Raw genomic sequence first — 21,638 nt, 5'->3', positions numbered from 1 at the left:
GCTTAAATCTTTTTAAAAAATGTCAAACTTATCTGTGGACAGATAAGTTTCTTCCAGTCATCCTCTGTCCAATTCTGGTGCTTTTGCCTTTTACTTGGTTTGCTGCATATAAACAAAAGGAACATGGACGTGTCTCAAAAACAATTTTCCAATGTTTCAATGTTTTCACAATTTTGACAAGTACCCGATTTTAACATATTACTTGCATCACTGATGAAATGGTGCACAGCTCAGCCAGGCAAAAAACTTTGTCTAATGAAAAAACAATCGGTCATTGATGCAATTACACCACACATAAACTAAACTCCACCTCCTGCAAGCTCCATCTGTTCTGTGGGTTAAAATTAGATTATGCTTGTCGGTATTCTGCATCACCGCACTGCCTCTTCTTCTGTGTACTGGAATACGTCATGCAGAATGTTACCAACATTTCCATTCGAACAAACGGTTCATTTGCCGATTTATTTTTTTAAGCAAGAAGCACAAAAACATGCCTGTTACCGTTCTGTGCTGCACTAAAGCTGGAATAAAAGTGAACTGATAGCTTTTCTTTTGCACTCGGCTAAATTCTACCTGTTCAGAGAGCTCCATGAATAAAGAGTGAGATATGTTTAGTAGCACCTGCTTCTGACAGCTACTAAAGCCCCAGCTTTCTTCAGCCATGCCTCAAAGTGTTGAGCAATCTCAACAATCTGGGCAGAGAAATGTACTAGTGGTTTCACCAGGGGGAAAAGTTGTTCAGGGGAAGTTAGTATGCAGAATGGTGGAATAAGTTTTTCCCACACATCTCGAAATGGTGCAAAAATACAAAAAACATCCAAAGAGTGTCATTGGGTAGAAACACCTTGCTGATGAGAGAGCTCTGGGGAGAATTGAGATGCTGGTTAAAGTTTGGAAGATGGCAGCAAATCAACCAATCACGCTTTACAAGTAGCTACAACATACTTTTTTTTTATAGCTTTTTCTAATAATTTAACTGGCAAAAGAAAAGAAATTGGCCTTTGCTACTTGTAATTACATCATTATGTTGCATCATTAGGCTGGTCGTGTTGTTCTGTCGTTAATGACATTTACTGTTTGTTTGAAATGAACGTGTTTAGTCTGTATATTGTCTCTACGTCTCCGGTGGCCTGAAAGTTTTACCCACTGAGTATGATGATCATAATGGTGAGAGGAAAAAGGCTTTTTTCTGAGACTTGTGTTTTTTTTTTCAAATAAATCCACAATGCTATATTCCAGCTCTCACTGCCATTCAGTCTTACTGTGCAGAACATTTTAAAAGCTAAGAGCTCTGTCATCTATACATAAACATGGTGCCTCTTCTGACCAGAACCGGAGACATGAAAGAGACAGCATGCCATGTTCCTTCTTTTTTATGTTAATATCGTCACATCAAAAGTATTCAATTAAAGCAAAATAAGAGGCTTCAACTGTCCAATGTAAATTGTGCTCCTAGACACTAAGAAAACAAAAAATATGCCTCTTTTTATAACATATTTTACGCTTTTACTGACGTTTGTAGATCCCCGGTCAGGGAACCAACCCCAGCCATTCTTAGTGCCAGTCCCAAGCCCCGATAAATGGGGAGGGTTGCGTTAGGAAGGGCATCCAGCGTAAAAAAATGTGCCAAACCAAACATGCGGATGATCCGCTGTGGCGAAGCCGAAAGAAAGACTGACGTTTGTAGATCAAATAAAGTGCTGGTTCTTGCTGGTTAGCCGAGGTATGTGTTAATGGTTGAGAAACACCCATGGATTTAACTGTTAAGCCATTTGACTCTGAAGCCTCTGTGGGAGTGAGATGATATTGGTTCTCTTGCGTGTGTATTTTCAAAGCAAGTCTGCAAATGTTGATTTAACTGTTGAGTTCACATTTACAAGCATGTTTTGAAAGCAGAGCCTGAGAAAGTCTGAAGTGACGGTGCGCAGCATTTTGGCATGCTAACGGACAATCTGACTTATTCAGCGTGCAGGGACACGTTGCTATTTTCAGTGGAAATGAATGGGCAGAATGACAACACCTTAATAAAAGGGTGCTGAAAAGGATGAATCAACAACACTTAATCCTGTGTGCAAAGATTGCCATATCCATTATTGGCACATATGTCATTGTTCTTCCGCTGAATGACAAAAGCGCTTCATGTAGACAAATTACTTTTGAAGACTTCTGAAACACGTTTCTGAAAAATGAAAAGTCTACAGTGGAGAATGTGCTCTCACCTATATTATCTAAATCATTAATTTGGACTGTAATTAATATCAACACTTCAATACAATGGCTCAAAAACACATTTTGCATGAACAGTTGTGTCTTTAAGCCTCCATCACTGCACACCTCAACAATGATAGACCTGTAATAAATTGACTTTTGGTGCCACCCTGATGAGGATGAGGTTCACTTTTGAGTCTGGTTCCTCTCAAGGTTTCTTCCTCATGCCACCTCTGGGAGGTTGTTTTTGCCACAGTTGCCACTGTCTCACTCATTACGGATAAACATACAATTATAAGAAACAAACTTATAAGCGCTAAACTTGTACATTATACTTATACTGCTTTGAGACAATATCCATGGTTAATCCGAGTCCATGAATTGGATCAGTCTTTGTCACATTATCAGAGGTAAGAGTTACTAATAGTATTTAAACGCTAGCTTCATCTTCATCTCCTTACTACATGGATCTTCATTCATGCTAACATCACTGAGGAAATCATCTTTGATTACTTTTGCCGGTGCTGTTAACTAGATTTCTAGATAATGCCATTCAGATTTGTGTGATGTTATCTGAACTTAACGGAAATGCTCTTCTCTAGTGATTATACATTACATTATACTTCAGGAGTTATCAGAGGTGTATTTGTATTTAGGTGACACATAACCAACCCGCAATATGCAAATTGTGACATTGTATAGGAACGTCACACTTAGCTAGCAAGAATTTAAAAGCCAGCGTTTACTGCCATGAGCATTATATTAGATTCTTACACAAGATGATTTGTGAAGGCAGAAGGCCAAGAATTTCACTTTGTGCAAGTTTTAGTTTTCTTAAAACTAAGAATAATCCACAAACTGGAAGAATTCAGCCCAAAAGCCTCTTTCATAAATCTTCCGTCAATCGTACACCAGTTTGCTAACAAGGCTGTCATACCTGAAATAAACAAACCATTCCAAAAAGACGACAAAAAAAAAGCTGCGCAAAAGCTAATAATAAAAAATTTTAAAAAATACACGCCTGCATAATAGCTTGCAAGCAGTCTAGCAGCCGTGTTGATGTTTTTGCTAAGACCTGTGTTTTATTTTGTCTACCCTACAAGGGAGCCCGATATAACATTATGCAGATTCTGGTTCTCTGAAGTGGTTTGCCCATAAAAAAAAAAAATGCCTTCGCTCTGGTTGTTCAGTGGATAGAAGACGTTCTCTTTGAAAAGCTATATGATGGTTTGAGATTAAACTGCTAGAACTTCTGGTGCAAACTCTTGGAGATGCTTGGAGCAACCGCTAGTATATGAATTTATCTGCCTGGGAAGCCAGAATGGTTATTTTGGGTTTTCAAGCTTCGATCTGACATCATTAAATCTCTGTACTCTGGGAAACGTCGCCGAGTTTCTCTTGGGTTTAAATAGATCAGAAACATATGCCCCTCACTGTACAGTGGTTTCTAAAATAATGATATGATGAGCATCAACTGGTCTCCTTTACAGTTCAGAAGGAAAACAGCATAACTGAATAAAATAATCTAATTGAAAATAATGCTGAGGTCACAGCAGGAAGTTTCTATATTGAAATGTAGTAATTGGAGAGATGCTTGTATCCAAAGTGAATTAGAATCAACACGTCTTGATGTAAAAGGATTTGACAGTGATAAAAATGCACCAGAATCAATTGTACTCAAACCGAGCAGATGTAGATACGAGACTGGTGTAGGAGTGCTGCAGTAAGTTCTAGCACAAGTAACTTATTGCTAGGCCTCTATTAATACACATTAATATCTGTTTGTATGAGTAGTCAGAAGTAACAAAAACAGTCCACACATACATACACCAATCAGGCATAACATTTTCACATTATAACATTATGAACGTTAAGTGAACAACACTGATTATCTCTCCATAATAGCAGCTGTTAGTGAATGGGATACATTACGCAGCAAGTAAACATTTTGTTCTCAAAGTTGACGTGTTAGAAGCAGGAAAAAAATGGGGATTTGAGTGATTGACTTTGACGAGAGCCCAATTGTGATGGCTAGACGACTGGGTCATAGCATTTCTTTTTTTAAACTGCAGCTCTTGTGGTGTGTTCCTGGTCTGCAGTGGTATCTATCTATCTATCTATCTATCTATCTATCTATCTATCTATCTATCTATCTATCTATCTATCTATCTATCTATCTATCTATCTATCTATCTATCTATCTATCTATCTATCTATCTATCTATCTATCTATCTATCTATCTATCTATCTATCTATCTATCTATCTATCTATCTATCTATCTATCTATCTATCTATCTATCTATCTATCTATCTATCTATCTATCTATCTATCTATCTATCTATCTATCTATCTATCTATCTATCTATCTATCTATCTATCTATCTATCTATCTATCTATCTATCTATCTATCTATCTATCTATCTATCTATCTATCTATCTATCTATCTATCTATCTATCTATCTATCTATCTATCTATCTATCTATCTATCTATCTATCTATCTATCTATCTATCTATCTATCTATCTATCTATCTATCTATCTATCTATCTATCTATCTATCTATCTATCTATCTATCTATCTAAAGTGGTCCAAGGCCGGCGACAGGGTCATGGGCGGCCGAGGTTCATTGATGCACGTGGGGAGCGAAGGCCGACCCGTGTGGTCTGATCCAACAGTCAAACTTCTGTAGCTCAAATTGCTGAAGAAGGTAATGCTGTTAATGCTTGATGGATCAGGACTGTTTTGGCAGCAAAAGGGGAACCAACACAATATTAGGCAGGTGGTCATAGTGTTATGCCTGATCAGTGGCCATAAGGTTAGGGCTGGTCTGTGTATATGAACCACACACACAAGCAAATTTTTACCTAGGTGAGACTAAACATGGAAGTGTAAAGTCCCACACCAGTGAGGAATGCAATTACTTTCTGGACAGTGAGCAACAGTTCTACATCGAGGTCACACATGTAGCATGTAAAGAGCCTGCTAGATGCAATGCATGATTAGCAGTGTTTGTTATACTCTGTTCACAGTACAGGCAATTACCTCAATACTGTCCTATACTCTCATGACTTTTCCTTTTACTCTTTTATTAACCCACACTATCATCATAAACTATGTACTGTAGTCAAAAATTATATATTTTTTAAATAGGTTGAGGTCTATATATAATTTTTACATGAAATCCTAAAACTCATAAAACAATTATTTTATATCAATGCAGACAATTAATAACTACACCGAACCTTAACTTCAGTACTAAAAATAAACAGTTTAGTTACTATTTTTAGGTAACAATTGCAGTTTAGTAAAAAACAAACCTCATTGGGGAATCTAACAAATGTCCCCACAAGGATAAAACTTTGTTTCAACGTTTCTGAAGACTTTTTAAGAGCATTAAAAATGAAATTTAAGACCTCTCTCAACAACACCAAAAACACACACACAAATATGTTGTTAGCAACTAGCCTTAAACAAAAATTCTTTGAGTATTTGCTAAGTATTGCTAAAATTGCACTTCCCACTAGCTGAAAAAAATTATTACGTTTTACGTCTGTGGTACAATCCGGGAAAGATTCACACTAATAGCAGAAAGCTGATAGTCTGTTGCATGTTGGTCTCATTTGTAGTCGTAAATACCTAATATAACGTAATAATGATATTAGGACTAGCGACAGAAAGAACACCACCACCACAAAAACTAACAAACAAAAAGAGTCTAAAGTGTCACGGGAGCATTTCAATGAGGTAGCGTTACATAGACATCGGAAAATTCAGACCTGTTTGAAATTATTTAAGACCTAAACCAACGAATTTTAGAGCTTTTTAAACCCCGCGGAAACCCTGTTGTTCCTTTCCAAGAAATAAAAACCTAAGTACCCACTTACACATTTTGGAAATGACAAACAACAATAAACATTTCCTCCTCCATTGGCAGCTCATAAATTCTAATTTTTTAATGTATTAGGACTTCACCCTTCTCAAATGATAGCTGAGATCGAAGAAAGCTGCTGATGGGGTGAGATTAAGACAAGATGACATTTCTGAATGTTGCAACCCACTTACCCTAATATTTTGTGAATCTGAGAACCTTAAAAACATTTGTAGTTTTCTAATCTGGTATTATCTGAGTTAGTCTGAGCTACAGCTCACCTGGTGCTTTTTGGGTTCTGTGTTTGTTTGTTTTTTTTTTTACTTCCTCTTTTTAGATTTATAACCTCACCTTGTATCTGTCTCCCATTCCACTTCCTCCCTCCTCTTCTCTGACATTATTTATTACCATTGGAATGCTCTTTCCCCTCTCTGACTTCGTAAGAGGCCTCACTGCTCTGCCCTCTCTCTGTGATTAACTATGCAATACATATTTGATTTTTCAGAGCACACACAATTGAATACCGAATTATTGTGTGCATGCAACGGCATCCGTCTCTCTAGGCTTATTACTAGTTTAACCACTAGATTACATGCAACGTTTATAGTTAATGCAAATGCAATGATAACATGAGCTACGGGACATGCGTGAGAGCAGGTTATTGTTTTTTGTGGTGGTTGGAGCTGTTATGGGATGGGAGATTTGGGCGAGGCCGCTATAAGATACAACAACAAGTTTAATTTTAACAACTTCATCGGGCTCAACATTCAGAATGAACATGAGTGTTGCTACCAAATCTATGTGAACATTGATGCACCATGGCAGAGAGAACATTTTTGCTCTTCATGCTCGGGTTCAATTCATACCATGCAATCAAACAAAAAAAGGGGAGGAGCCTGAGTGCATGTCAAGGATTGTTTCATGCCTGCCTTTACTAACACTCTCAAGGCTGATGAACATCAGGATACTTATGACAGGGTGTCTACAAACTTTTGTCAATATAGTGTATCTGTGAATGTGTTACCTGGCTGGATGGCTCGTTCCTTCCTGTCTGAGGCTTGAAGACCTCCGATAGGCAGGAGTTAGAGCGGCTGGGCAGAGTAGTGGTGCTGATGGTATCGGTCATCGCTACAGAGCGACCTATGACCGGATACTCCTCGGTTGGTGTGCCCAGTGGAGTGCTGGCCTCTGGAGGTGTGGCCTCCGTCTCCATCGAAGAGTAGCCGTTCTTATACTTGTGATCCAGAGTGTCATTGCTGTCCTTGCTGTCTCGGGTAAACGAGGAGCGAGAGATGACGCCGAACTTGCGGGTTCGCTTGCCGTTCTGCGTGGGACTGCTGACCGCAGGTTCGGAACGCACGCTTCTGCAGTGCTCGATGGGAATTTCTGAGCAGCCACTGCTGCCATTGCATGAAGGGACGGGGGCCTTGCGCTTAATCCTCCGCAACATGATCAGGTAGATGTGGCCGCCATTCCAGCACTGATCTGCCAAGTAGCTGAAGAGAACGGAGGAAACAAAATAAAAAGAAATAGCACAGTGAATAGAATGCAGGAAAAAAAAATAATATACAGTACTTGCTGAAAAATGTGACCTTATCAGTTAAAACCATTTTATTCCATCACATAGGGGAATGTAGCTAGAAACCACAGACTCATATTGGAACTTTTTCCAATATTTCCAAGATTTTGCCACTGATCATCTTTAAGTGGCCTTCCAAAAAATCTCACACAGAGCACATAAGCAAAAAATTGTTACTCAGAAGCAGTTGATCCTAATGGACGAATAGCTCAGAGTTTTGAAAGTCAAATCAAGCTAAAACACTACTAGGGAAACGTTAAACACCTCATTTAAAATTACATTTAGTGCTCATTTAAGCGGGGCATCCTGAGGTTGTCATGAAGATTGTGGACCTTTATAGATGTAGATGCCGACCCCACAAACATCCTGAACCATCTAGAGACGTACCAGTGCCATTTGAAGTCCACCTCATGTGGAGTTTGAACATTGGACCTCTTTGCGTGTTTAAAGGCTCTGGCATGGGGAAGCTGGTGTTGGATCTATGATGATCGCAAATGTTGAGCTAATTTATGATTTGCTCAGTAGCTCCTGGTTCCATTACCTCAAATGACTGTATAAGACTGTAGAAAGAACATTACTTATAATCACACACTCCGGTGTTCTGTATTGTTTAAAAGACTATAATCGCACTCTTGATATCACCCAAATGAGGATGGGTTCCCCTTTTAAATATGGTTTCTTCCACATAACATCTAAGGGAGTTTTTCCTTATGACAGTTGCCATGGCTGCTCATCAGGGATAAATACACATCATTCACCTTAACTGTTAAATTGTCTGTTGTGAAAAGCGCTATAGAAATAAACTTGACTTAAAACACACATCATAAATTGCATCACTCTCACAGAGGCGCTACTGCATTTGGACTGTCAGTGAGGGTCTATATCATCTTTTAGCAACCAGTCAGCTCATATATTAGTGTCAAATCATATAAAAATAGATCAGTGTATTCCTAATTCTGCATGATACATAGTTATATATGAAAAACTTTTATGCATTTCTATGAATGAATCCTCTTGTCTAATACATGACAAATTTTCAAGCTTCATGATGATTAAAATCAGTATCCCCCAATGCCAAACACTACTCTTGCAACATATTACCTTAAAAAAAAACTAAAGTCAATCATGCGTTACTTGTTTTTAAAGGTGTGGGCTTCTAATGTCACATGATGGCATAACAGGTGACCTTGGGAAAGTTCTGTAAAGTTCTCTCATAAACACTTAATAATAAAACAATGGCAACAGAGCTGCAAACCAAACAACAAATTTCAAAGCAGAGAACAGACCTTTAATTCTCGTAAGGATGAGCTGGTAAACAAGATGTCAGAATACAGTGTGTCACTGCGTTGTGCTCACCCCTCTAAATCTGCTCTGCGGGCAGGAGGCCTCGTTTAGAGAGTTTGTCAAGCTTACACGAGAACAAAAGTGTTGGCTCAGGGACTCCTGACTGACTAACAATGATGAGGCAACACACCAACAAAGCTTTTGCTTACATCTCCAAACAGAAGGCCTGATTATGGGTATGGTGATCAAGCTACGAAAAGATCTTTTTGTGTATGCATGTGTAAGAGAGAAAGAGAGAGAGAGAGAAAGAGAGAGAGAGAGAGAGAGAGAGAGAGAGAGAAAGAGAGAGAGAGATAAAGGGGGGGGGGGGGATCATGCACATGCACCCAGTACAGAAACAATTCTGGGCTGATTGTAAGGTTCTAGATTGGAAATCACATCAATAACATCTAAATATTGTCTATTCATGCATTTTATATGACCTCCTAATTATGCTCTCTTGTAACGCTGTGACTCATTGAGGATAAAAACTAAAAGTTTTCAGAAACAAATCAAACCCTTAACCTGTTGAATAATGAACATTACATTTTGAGAAAAATCTGGAGATTTTCCCAAATCCAGAGTTTGTGTTATTGACTAGTTAAAAGTTACATTACACTTTGCTATATTTCTTGATATTTATTTCAGTTTCTAATGGTGCAACGGATCACGAAACTCATCCACGGTTCTCCTACGTGCCAAACCGTGAGCCACGGTCCGCTTCACCCCTAGTTTTTATTTTTTATATGAAAATGCAACAATCAGTTCATCCTTCTTTAGTTCAAATTATTGGATGTCTGTTTAAATACATATGTATGCCATGCACAGATACCCCGTAATCTACACTGATAGTTTAAAAACTGATCCTCTGCAACGTAGCCAAATACCCGATGACTTATATAAAACAGCAATGTCATGTACAGGAACTTGTGAATCTGTCAAGACACTAAAAAAGGTACTTCCTGTAACAAAAGTCCAGACACTCAGTAGGCCAAACACGTCCATTCTTTTAACAGAGCTCCTAGCTACAGTTCCGTTCAGTCTGGGTGAGAGAATGAACTTCCTGCCTTTATATCTTTCTTGCTGCTGTAGAAAAATAACAATTCTCTGACCTAATTCTGCCATGTTTTGTCTTGTTTTAACTGCAGTCCCACTACAGTTTCCTTCTTTTGAAATATGTAAAGAAGCCTTTTGGATCTATATATATATATATATATATGAAGTAGTTGATCAAATTGAAAGAATGTTTTCGTGTTTACGACGTAACAGTTTACACAAGCACAGCTCACTTTAAATCTAGGTTGAGTTTTCGGTCTTTTGAGATAAGCGAGGTCTATCGATAAGATGTCTCCTCCATTCTTCCGTCTGTGCAGCAGTTTTGACCTGACTGTACATGGTCCTTCACAAATACGATCAAATATTTTGAAGGACACAACTGTATAGATGGTCAGCTGTACCTTTAAAATGTCCCCTTACTGGAACTACGAGGCTCAAACATGTTCCAGCAAGACAACTGCTCCAGCTGTGCACAAAGTGAGCTCACTGATGACATGGTTCGCCAGGGCTGGAGGGGAAGAACTCGTGTGTACTGCACAGACCATTGACCTCAGCCCGTGGACGTGATTGATGAATTGAAACGCCGGCTGCTCACCAGACCTCCTCACAGCTCTTGTAGCTGAACGAAGAGAAAATCCCCACAGTCACATTCCAAATTCAAACAGAAAGCCTTCCGCACACAGAGTGGAAATTATTCTACCCGCAAAAAAGGACAAAATCTGAAATCGTTCCAGTTATGAAAAATCCATGATTATGAGTGTAGTTAGGATGTCTTAAAAAAAAAATTTCAGAGTAAAATATTTGGTTTGTAATATTTTCCTTTATTTAAATTTATAATATTTAAATTGACAGGCAGTGGCACTGGACCTGATGCTGCAAATACTGTGCGAGTGTTAGGTTTAAGGTCAAAATGGTGCAAAAACTGAATTTTAAAAAGCTAAATTATGAATAGCACAAATGTCTGAAATTATAGCAGACGTCTGAATGTCAACACAAATTGAGTAATAACTCCTTTACACCACTTGACTCTGGATCCAGCTCCATAACTTAAAATAAACAACAGAAAGTTTGACTTCAAGGGACATGTTTATCAAATGCTTCCATAATAAAGTATGAAACACAACCCTGATCATCAGGCCACATGTTAGAAATCATTCACAGAAACTCAAATGATTACCTGCTCCGGGGCCAAAATTATTTTGCCCACACAGGCTGACACTCAATAATACTGTAATTACATTCCTAAAAATTACTGTAATGATTATGGAGGCATGTCTAAACCTGGCATCTTCTTAAGAGAAAAAAGGGTTAAAAGCAGTTTAATAATAATTGGATGATTTGAAGTGCTATAAGATCTTCTAAATCAAAGTAATGCAGCTCATGATATTACTGATTAATCCACACAAAAAGGGATTACAGAATATAATTAAAATCTACATATCTACATAGCACTATTATGCTTAAGCCAGGGTTATATGCACAGGTAAGGTCCAGGTTCAGACTCGCTCTGACCTCTCCATTCAATCTGATATAGACCAAACAGAGAAAAGCAAGCTGTGACCACGGCTCTGACAATCTCTCAGGTTTCAGGCCACCTTTTTTTTAAAGCTGAGTGCAAGTTACAGCACTTACAGTTACAGAACAGGTGGGAAATTCAGGAAGGCTAAACAAGCCTCAACATGCTTCCAGTGGATGGGGTCCAATGAGGACCAGTAAAAGTCAAGTTGCCCAAGCTGAGCCTACTTCATCACAGGTCTCTCTCTTTGTTTTCTGAACAATTAGTTGACTCATTCAAAACAAATCCCTGTGTGGGCAAATACACTGATAATGGCTTATGGATTTGTCCATCTAACACCGGTCTGACTCGTTTCTCACTGCTGTGTGAATGCAGCACACAGTCTATAGCCTGCAAATGCCATTCATGAAAGTTGATGAATAATTGTTGCCTCACATTAAAAAAATGATTATCATCACAAAAGCAGAGCTCGTCATGGATTATGCACAGGAACAGAAAGTCCTGCATGAATTTCCTTGAAATTCTTTGAAACAAGGGCGGGGGTTCAATAGCAATGATGGCACGCAGGAATAGAGGCAACTAGGCATGATGTCACAATGTTTCTGTGACCATTCTGGCACTTCCTATCTAAGAAATCCAGCACAACATGGTGTTTTTATACGCTTATATATACTCTCACATCAGCTTTCAGATACATGCTTTCATTTATTCAAGTTTATTGTGCTCCAGTTATCACTTACATTATAGAAACTATAAACAGATGCTCCCATTCCAGACTAATTTTTCTCAGCATAAGGGACGATTCAGCATAACCAATCCACCCACCAGCATATTTCTGGGAGGTGGAAGAAAACTGCAGAACTTTGACCAGGGTTCCCCAAATTACGGCCAATGGGCTGAATTTGGCCACCCCCATATTAAACAATTGATTAATCGGTTATCTGCGAATGATCCAACCTAGCCATCAGTATCGGTAAAATCCACTATCAGTTGACCTCTAGTTATTAACATAGCCTAATTATTTGTTCGATTCACCCACCAACCATATGCATAAGCAAGTGAATGTTTTAATTCCAATAGCAATGAATATCTTCTTCTTTTTTCGGCTTCTCCTATTAGGGGTCGCCACAGTGGATCATCCGTCTCCACACCCCCCTGTCTACATCTGCCTCTTTCAACCCAACTACCTGCATGTCTTCTCTCACCTCATCCATAAACCTCCTCCTTGGTCTTCCTCTTTTCCTCCTTCCTGGTGGCTCCATCCTCAGCATTCTCCTACCGATATACCCCATGTCCCTTCTCTGCACATGCCCAATCCATCTCAATCTCGCCCCCTCACCTTGTCCCCAAAACGTCCTACATGCGCTGTCCCTCTAATAAACTTATTTCTAATCTTGTCCATCGTCGTCACTCCCAACAAAAACCTTAACATCTTCAGCTCTGCTACCTCCAGCTCCACCTCCTGTCTTTTAGTCAATGCCACTGTCTCTAAACCATTCAACATCGCAGGACTCACCACAGTCCTATAAACTTTCCCTTTCACTCTTGCAGATACTCTTCCATCACAAATCACTCCTGCTGTCACTCTTCTCCACCCACTCCACCCTGCCTGCACTCTTTTCTTCACTTCTCTAACACACTCTCCATTACTTTGCACTGTTGACCCCAGGTACCTAAGCTCCTCCACCTTCTTCACCTCTTCTCCCTGCAACCACACCACTCCACTGCTCTCCCTCTCATTCATACACATGTACTTTGTCTTACTCCTACTTACTTTAATTCCCCTTCTTTCCAGTGTGTACCACCACCTCTTGAGGCTCTTCTCAACCTGCTCACTACTCTCACCACAAATCACAATATCATCCGCAAACATCATAGTCCAAGAAGTCTCCTGTCTTACCTCGTCCGTCAACCAATATAAAAAGTAATTATGAAAGTCTATTGAAAGAGCATTATTACCATCTCTTGAAAAGTAATGATCATTTGATTGTATGGTGCATAACAAAAAAAAAACTAATCTAGCATTAGAAGGCAAAATAAATACATTTAAAATCATACCAAAATCTCCACAATAATACTAGTAGTCATTCCGGCCAATGTAATTTTCTGTTACAGACCAACATAGTCCCCCCATTTAAGAAGAGGGTCACATTTGATGTGACCCTCACAAAAAATTTCAGGACCCCTGACTTTAAGGAACCCTGAACAGACATGAGGAGAACATGCTCCAAGAACGTTAACACAAACTGGGAACCTAATGGAGCGTCCATAGTGAATATTCATTCCTATGCGTCTTTTCTTGTTCATTGTGTTGAAAGGAACAAAAAATAAAAAAATTAAAAAATGGGTTTTAGCACCTGGCTATCGTATGCCACTCCATCTTTGTGAATGAAAACACCAACAACAAGGGCAGTATCTCAACCGTGTTTCTGGGTCAGGTTTTGGATCGTGCAGATGAGCGTTCGCCATAAACCACCCACCATGCAGCCAGACGGAAATTCCACTCAGAGCTAGAATAATACGTTAGCTGGCGTTACTGCATTGCACTTCTCTTGCGCTGCTTTCCCTCATCTAAAACGCCAATCTCTCCGGCAAAATATCTGCAAGACGTTTGAAAAGATCGGAAAAGCACTCTCTCAGAACATTGGCTTGCTGCCTACCAGATTTTGCAGACTTAAAACAGGCTCTCTCCAGAGTCTGTGCCAAAAAGCAAAAAAAAAAAGCAACATCTGTTGGGCTGCAGCAGTGAGAGATCCACGTTGCTGTCGTGATGTTCCAGACGGCATGGGAGAAATCTGACTCCTGAATCATCTCTGGATTGTTCCTCTATGCATTCCATGTTTATTTCATAAGTTATATGATTGTAGCTGATGTTTGACTATCAATGAATTATTCCGACTCAGACGACAAGTCTAAAACCAGCAAAACGATAAACACATGGGTATTCTGTCAAGAATGAGATTTGTATGAATTTCTGCACACAGACTGGTTATTAACACTTTAAGAAAAGCCTGCACCTTAAAAAGTGTGTAAAAACTGAAATCACTGAATTCTTTTTTCAGAGCAGAACAAGAGCTTACTTAAATGCAGATGTGCTATATTCAAATTAGCGTGTTAAATCACTTGATTAAAACATTAAATGCTAGAAATAGGATGCTGAAATACCAGAAACTATGCAGCGCAGAAATGAAAAGAATCTGTCCCACATGTCTCTGCAAATGAACCCAACAGACTCAAATTCCTCTATTTACCATAAACCCGTAAGAAACCTGCAGAACTGCACCTCTCCCTCACTGGAATAACAGGAACAAGTGGACAAAAAATAAGCCTGATTTTATCAACTCCCTCGGTTGTTTGAAAAACAACATGCAAATGCCAGCATTCATTCATAGCAGGTTATAGAGGTTTAGGACAAGTTAAAGCAGCTTAAAATTTATGAAAGGGACTAAATGTTGCCTACAAACAAGATAATCTTAAAAAAAAAAAAGAGAGAGAGGAGAGACAAAGAGCACATTAGTAAAAACAGCTGAAAAAAAAAATAATTTTAAATAATGAAAAATGAGTCAAAGTGCAACAGAGCCATTTTTTGCAGGATAGATAAAATAGCACAAAGTACTTTTTAATGGTTGATACTTGCCACATGTTATGACCATGAAATCATATAAAAAACAAATAAAAATTAATATAGAACACTTGGGTACTCCAAATGATCTTGAACCTATTTCTATTATAAGTGACACCTGATTCATCTGGCACCTATTATATAAACTCTCCAGATATGTTAAGCGCATATGGCGTTCATTAGCAGGTCAGACTGCACTGGGGCTGAACTGTTTTCCACCAGAGAGCCTCTCAGAGCAGGAACAAACTGGCTTTATCTCAGAGCTACTGCACCCGAGTGGAACACATATACATACATTATAAAAAATAGCCACGGTTAATGGCTTACTCTGTGCTGACTGTAGAAGATATGCTAATGATAATGTGTGGCTTTATTTATTTCTATATACTGAATACAAACAGTCTATGAGGGTCAATGGCGCTTACTGAATGGATTTTTTCAATGTGATGTTAACATGAGCTGAGCAGTAAAAAAAAAAAATACATTATATATATATATATATATATATATATATATATATATATATATATATATATATATATATATATAATTATTTGTAGACTAGCAACATAATACCTAATATGAAGATATTGTATAATACAATCATTTGAGGTGTTGGGTAAACTGTTGTTATTTGGGATACAACAGTGCAGCCTGTTGTATCAGATGTAGCGCTGAAACTATTCCTAGAGTAACTCGAGCAATTTGAATACAAAATTGCATTGAGGCAAATTATTTTAGTTCGTTTAACTACACACAGAGCACCGTGTTTCCCCACGGACCATTATTACTGACACACCACCTGCTAAACTCTGGATCGCTCTGGACAGGTAAATACTGTGGAATCCCGTTACCGCCACATAAAAAAAAGTTTGCCTAATTCCGACTTTTTCCTCAAAATAATGACTATCACAATTCAGACTTTTTTTTTTAGTCAATCGGGCAGTCTTTTTTTTTTTTTTTCATTTTTACTGTAGTTTTTCAAGTTGATCAGAGTATCTAGAAACCTTTAATCAATAATTCATAAATTCCTGTTTCCCTGTGGTATAAATATGACATGACACAAAGGCCTATTTCTCTTATCCATGAGAAAGACAAGAGAACACCCCATTTAAGTAAGGCAGATGTTTGTTGGCCTTCATAAGTCAGGCAATGGCTACAAGAAAATACTCATTCTCTGAATTTGCTCATATCAACAATGGCAAACAAGGCTGGTCGAGGACCCAAGTTTATCTTGCCACCATGCACAGTGGTATGGTAAGAGAAGAGAAGTTAAAAAAAATGGTATGGTAAGAGAAGTAAAAAAATCTCCAAAGCTCACTGTTAGAGAACTGCATCAAAGAGTGGCATCTTGGGGTCACAAAGTCTCCATAACAACCATCAGGCGCTATCTACATGCCAACAAGCTGTTTGGGAGGCATGCATGGAAAAAGCCTTTTCTCACCGACAATCACAAACATAAACATCTGGAGTTTGCTAAGCGGTATTGGGAGTTTAACTGGGACCGTGTGCTCTGGTCAGATGAGACTAAAATAGAGATTTTTGGCAACAAACACTCAAAGTGCTTCTGGTGTAAAACAAAAGATGAGTATGCGGAAAATCCCCTCATGCCCACTGTGAAGTATGGTGAAGGATCTGTGATGCTGTGGGCCTTTTTCTCTTCCAAAAGCACTGGGAACCATGTTAGGTTGCATGGCATCATGAACTCTTTGAAATACCAGGACATTTTTGAATCAAAGTCATTGGGTGTTTCAGCAGGATAATGACCCAAAACATGTGGTGAAATCTACACAAAAATGGTTCAGCGGGCACAAAATCAAACTCCTTCCATGGCTCCTATCTCAGTCCCCAAACCTCAACCCAATTGAACACCTGTGGAGTGAGCTGAAGAGGAGAGTGTATAAAAGACCCAGGATGATCTAGAAAGATTGTGCAAAGGGGAATGGTCAAAGATCCCTTTTTCTATATTCTACAATCTTGTGAAATGTTATATATTATACACTGGTTAACCACCGTATTATCCTTGGAGCACATTTGATAGATACTGACCACTGCAGACCAGGAACATCCCATAAGAGCTACAGTTTTGGAAATGCTCCGACCCAGTCACAATTTGGCCCCTTAACAAACTCGCTCCGATCTTTACGCTCACCCATTTTTTCCTGCTTCCAACACGTCAACTTTGAGGACAAAATGTTCACTTGCTGCCTAAAAAATCCCACCCACTAACAGGTGGCATGATGAAGAGCTAATCAGTGTTATTCATGCCTGATCTGCCTATATATAATCTTTTCTCATTTCTAACTAATCAAAATCTCCTACACTTACACTGATTAATATTGGATTTTTGTTTGTTCATCAGGCCTCCTGCAGCATGACCCTGCACCATCCATTTATCTTCTGTGGCACAGCAGCACTTCACTGTCTATACAAGACACGCGTTTAGAACATTTCTATACTCAAAATATTTCATGCTATTGATTTGCAGATGAGCCAAGGCCATCTACTAGAGAAATGGGGTTCAATACTTGAGGATCATCTGAACCTGCATCCCAGAAAGCCCATATGGTAATGTTGAGCGTATTGTGCTTTAGGTGAGTACATGCATGATAACTGAACCTGCAGATCTGCACTCTTCTCATAATGGAGAACAGGTCAGTGAAAGATTTTGGAAAGAAAAGCATCACAGATCCATCTGATTAGGAAACAATAACAATACAAACACCAAAAACATATTTATGTTTAAACTGCAGATAATGCATGAGCTAGACATTTAAAAAAGTTCAAAATGGCACTTTTTTAGGCTTTTTTCAACATTATTAAAACATTATTTTAGTTCAAGAAGGATGCAAACACTTAGTATAGCTAAGGCATTACTGCTTTAATGCAGTTATCACAATAAGTCGCAAAAACATTGCATTAATAAACATTATTTTTAATGTTATTTGGAACTCACTGCTAGAATTGATTTGAAAGCAGTCATGCTTTATTAACTCCTAATATGCCTGCTGTTGTACATGTGTACCTTGAACCCTGATAAAGCTTTGGAAACAATGGTTTTAGAGTAAAACAGCTTTATCATGACTTGACATGAGAATTTCCTATTTGGATCCTAGGTTTAGGGTGTCGGAGAGAGAAAGACATCATAACTTCCACATCCTGGAGTGCATTATGCATTATTTACTATCCGCATTCCTGATTTCCTATCTTCCTAAAATAGCTGGCAGCGTCATAGGGCACGGCTCACAGACATACTGTCGCACTGAGAGACGTTCACATGCACCAAAAATCTTACCTACAGGTTAAAGCTACACTGGATGCAATTTGTAGGTCAAACCAATATATTATCCCCTTCTATTGTTGCCTTGACCTCAATCATGACTGACAGTCTGGAAGGACAGCGAGCTCGCAATGAAGCACAACTGGAACAAACCTCATTGTGTCACTAACAAACCCTTTATTTATGCACTAACTGGAATAGAACACAAGAAAACCTCTCCATTTCAATTCCCAAAAAAACGTTCAGCGCTGTCTGCATCTCCAGTATTTTTCCAATCCGACAAAGCAAAACTCTTATTGATGTTGGAGGACAACCTCCAGCTAATGGGCTTTCGTTTCTGCTGAAGAAATTCCTGTGAAATGTGCTAGAGAAACTGAAAGGATAACATCTCTCCTTCAGAAGCAGACAGAATGAAAATGGTGTTGTGAGGAACAAGATTTCATAACACAAACGTTCCTGAGAGCAGACAGCCATCCTCCTCGATTAGGGGGAAAAATAAGTTTGATATAAACAAGCCTGTAGGTATCTGTGCTAGATGTGAAATCTAAACAGCTGACCAGCTCTGAAATGCCAGCCAGCATAAGGTTCTCATTATCATATCATGATTTGGGCTCACCTTACGCTCTGCCACAAGTCAGACACTGTGTTTCAAAAAAACAGATAGAGGGATGATGTTTTTTATGCTGAAACTGCATTCATGTTAAACACGTATATATGCAGGACCAGTTTTCCCCCCTCTATTTTAGATATAGGAATATGTTCAGCTACTCCAACTATTACTACTGCTTCTATTATTTACAATAAATAGTAGTAAAAAAAAACCATGAAAAATTGTCAGCCATGTAAAAAAAAACACTTAAACAACACATTTCACCAAAATAAAGCCACCATTTATATAACTATTCATCATTGCCACTGCCAGCAAGCAGTTCCTGACTGCACAACTCAAAATAAGTACAATAATAAATAAAAAATTCTATACGAGTATATATTTTACACAGAAAGCAGAACAATCTTTTCTGCATAACCCTTATTCAGTGATGTTCGGAATATTAGATAATCTACAGATCGACATTTACATCTATAGACCAAAAGACCAGAAGTATGGACTAAAATTATAGATTTACGTTGGTTGAAATGTACATCATACAATGTGTGCAAAGATAAACCAGTACAAACCAGGGTCAGTCACAAGTCAAGTTTAAATCCAGCCCCAACCACAACCAAATTACAAACATAAATGGCAAAATGACAGATCAAAATCCTCTCACCACAAATACAAATGGGTTTCCAATGCTAAAAAAGTGCTGTGGAAAACGACTTGTAAAAACAAAAACACTAAAGACAAAACACACAGCACTGTGATGTATCCTGCAGTGTGACTCAAACAAAAAAATATGCAAATATACTGCCATTACTACAATGCATACACTTTGAGCACCCATACTGTTCTGCATATTAGACTAAATTCATATTTGACAAATAAACAATTTGTAGGAAGCATGATGAAGTGAACCACTGCAACAATTTCTAGCAGAAAAAATGCATTTCTAGACCACAGTTTGAAAAGAATCAATTTGCATCACTTATAAAAACCCATATAAAAACAGGTGGATATACGGTGGGTACGGAAAGTATTCAGACCCCCTTACATTTTTCACTCCTTGTTATATTGAAGCCATTTGCTAAAATCATTTAAGTTAATTTCTTTTCCTCATGAATGTACACACAGCTCCCCATATTGACAGAAAAACACAGAATTGTTGACATTTTTGCAGATTTATTAAAAAAGAAAAACTGAAATATCACATGGTCCTAAGTATTCAGACCCTTTGCTCAGTATTTAGTAGAAGCCCCCTTTTGATCTAATACAGCCAGGAGTCTTTTTGGGAAAGATGCAACAAGTTTTTCACACCTGGATTTTGGGATCCTCTGCCATTCCTCCTTGCAGATCCTCTCCAGTTCTGTCAGGTTGGATGGTAAACGTTGGTGGACAGCCATTTTTAGGTCTCTCCAGAGATGCTCAATTGGGTTTAAGTCAGGGCTCTGGCTGGGCCATTCAAGAACAGTCACAGAAGTGTTGTGAAGCCACTCCTTCGTTATTTTAGCTGTGTCATTGTCTTGTTGGAAGGTAAACCTTCGGCCCAGTTTGAGGTCCAGAGCACTCTGGAGAAGGTTTGAGTCCAGGATATCCTTGTACATGGCCGCATTCATCTTTCCCACGATTGCAACCAGTCGTCCTGTCCCTGCAGCTGAAAAACACCCCCACAGCATGATGCGTCGGGCCACTCTGCCATAAAGCCCCGACTGGTGAAGGGCTGCAGTGATGGTTGACTTTCTACAACTTTCTCCCATCTCCCAACTGCATCTCTGGAGCTCAGCCACAGTGATCTTTGGGTTCTTCTTTACCTCTCTCACCAAGGCTCTTCTCCCCCGATAGCTCAGTTTGGCCGGACTGCCAACTCTAGGAAGGGTTCTGGTCGTCCCAAATGTCTTCCATTTGAGGATTATGGAGACCACTGTGCTCTTAGGAACCTTAAGTGCAGCAGAAATCTTTTGTAACCATGGCCAGATCTGTGCCTTGCCACAATTCTGTCTCTGAGCTCTTCAGGCAGTTCCTTTGACCTCATGATTCTCATTTGCTCTGACATGCATTGTGATCTGGAAGGTCTTATATAGACAGGTGTGGGGCTTTCCTAATCAAGTCCAATCAGTATAATCAAACACATCTGGACTCAAATGAAGGTGTAGAACCATCTCAAGGATGATCAGAAGAAATGAAGAGCACCTGAGTTAAATATATGAGTGTCACAGCAAAGGGTCTGAATACTTAGGACCATGTGATTTTTCAGTTTTTCTTTTTTAATAAATCTGCAAAAATGTCAACAATTCTGTGTTTTTCTGTCAATATGGGGAGCTGTGTGTACATTCATGAGGAAAATAAATAAACTTAAATGATTTTAGCAAATGGTTGCAATATAACAAAGAGTGAAAAATTTAAGAGGGTCTGAATACTTTCCGTACCCACTGTATGTTTGACCTAACAGAAGAATATATACATTCAAACAATCAATTTATATTATAAAAAGAACTGATGCTGATAAGGAGAAAATTGTGAAAAATTGTTGTGTAAATAGGGGTCCCTTACGAGGGAAATATCAAGGTCCGTGACGTCGGAG

General features: G+C 38.8%; 1 protein-coding gene across 3 annotated transcripts in view; it reads right to left on the bottom strand.

The window, feature by feature from the left end:
- Positions 1–21,638, bottom strand: part of pdzd2 (PDZ domain containing 2) — an 89,582-nt gene that overhangs the window by 33,662 nt on the left and 34,282 nt on the right. For 2 of the 3 annotated variants that reach the window (XM_083526778.1, XM_083526780.1), the window contains one exon: positions 7,108–7,579. In XM_083526778.1, coding sequence (XP_083382904.1) covers positions 7,108–7,579 — 472 coding nt within the window. Of the gene's footprint in view, positions 1–7,107; positions 7,580–20,374; positions 20,476–21,638 lie in introns of those variants that run through there. The other variant, XM_083526779.1, reaches the window with a different exon arrangement.

Source organism: Silurus aristotelis (assembly GCF_946808225.1).
Source record: "Silurus aristotelis genome assembly, chromosome: 23".
Lineage (NCBI taxonomy): Eukaryota > Metazoa > Chordata > Actinopteri > Siluriformes > Siluridae > Silurus > Silurus aristotelis.
The sequence above is the reverse complement of the archived record's forward strand: the minus strand, read 5'-3'. Positions and strand labels throughout refer to the sequence as shown.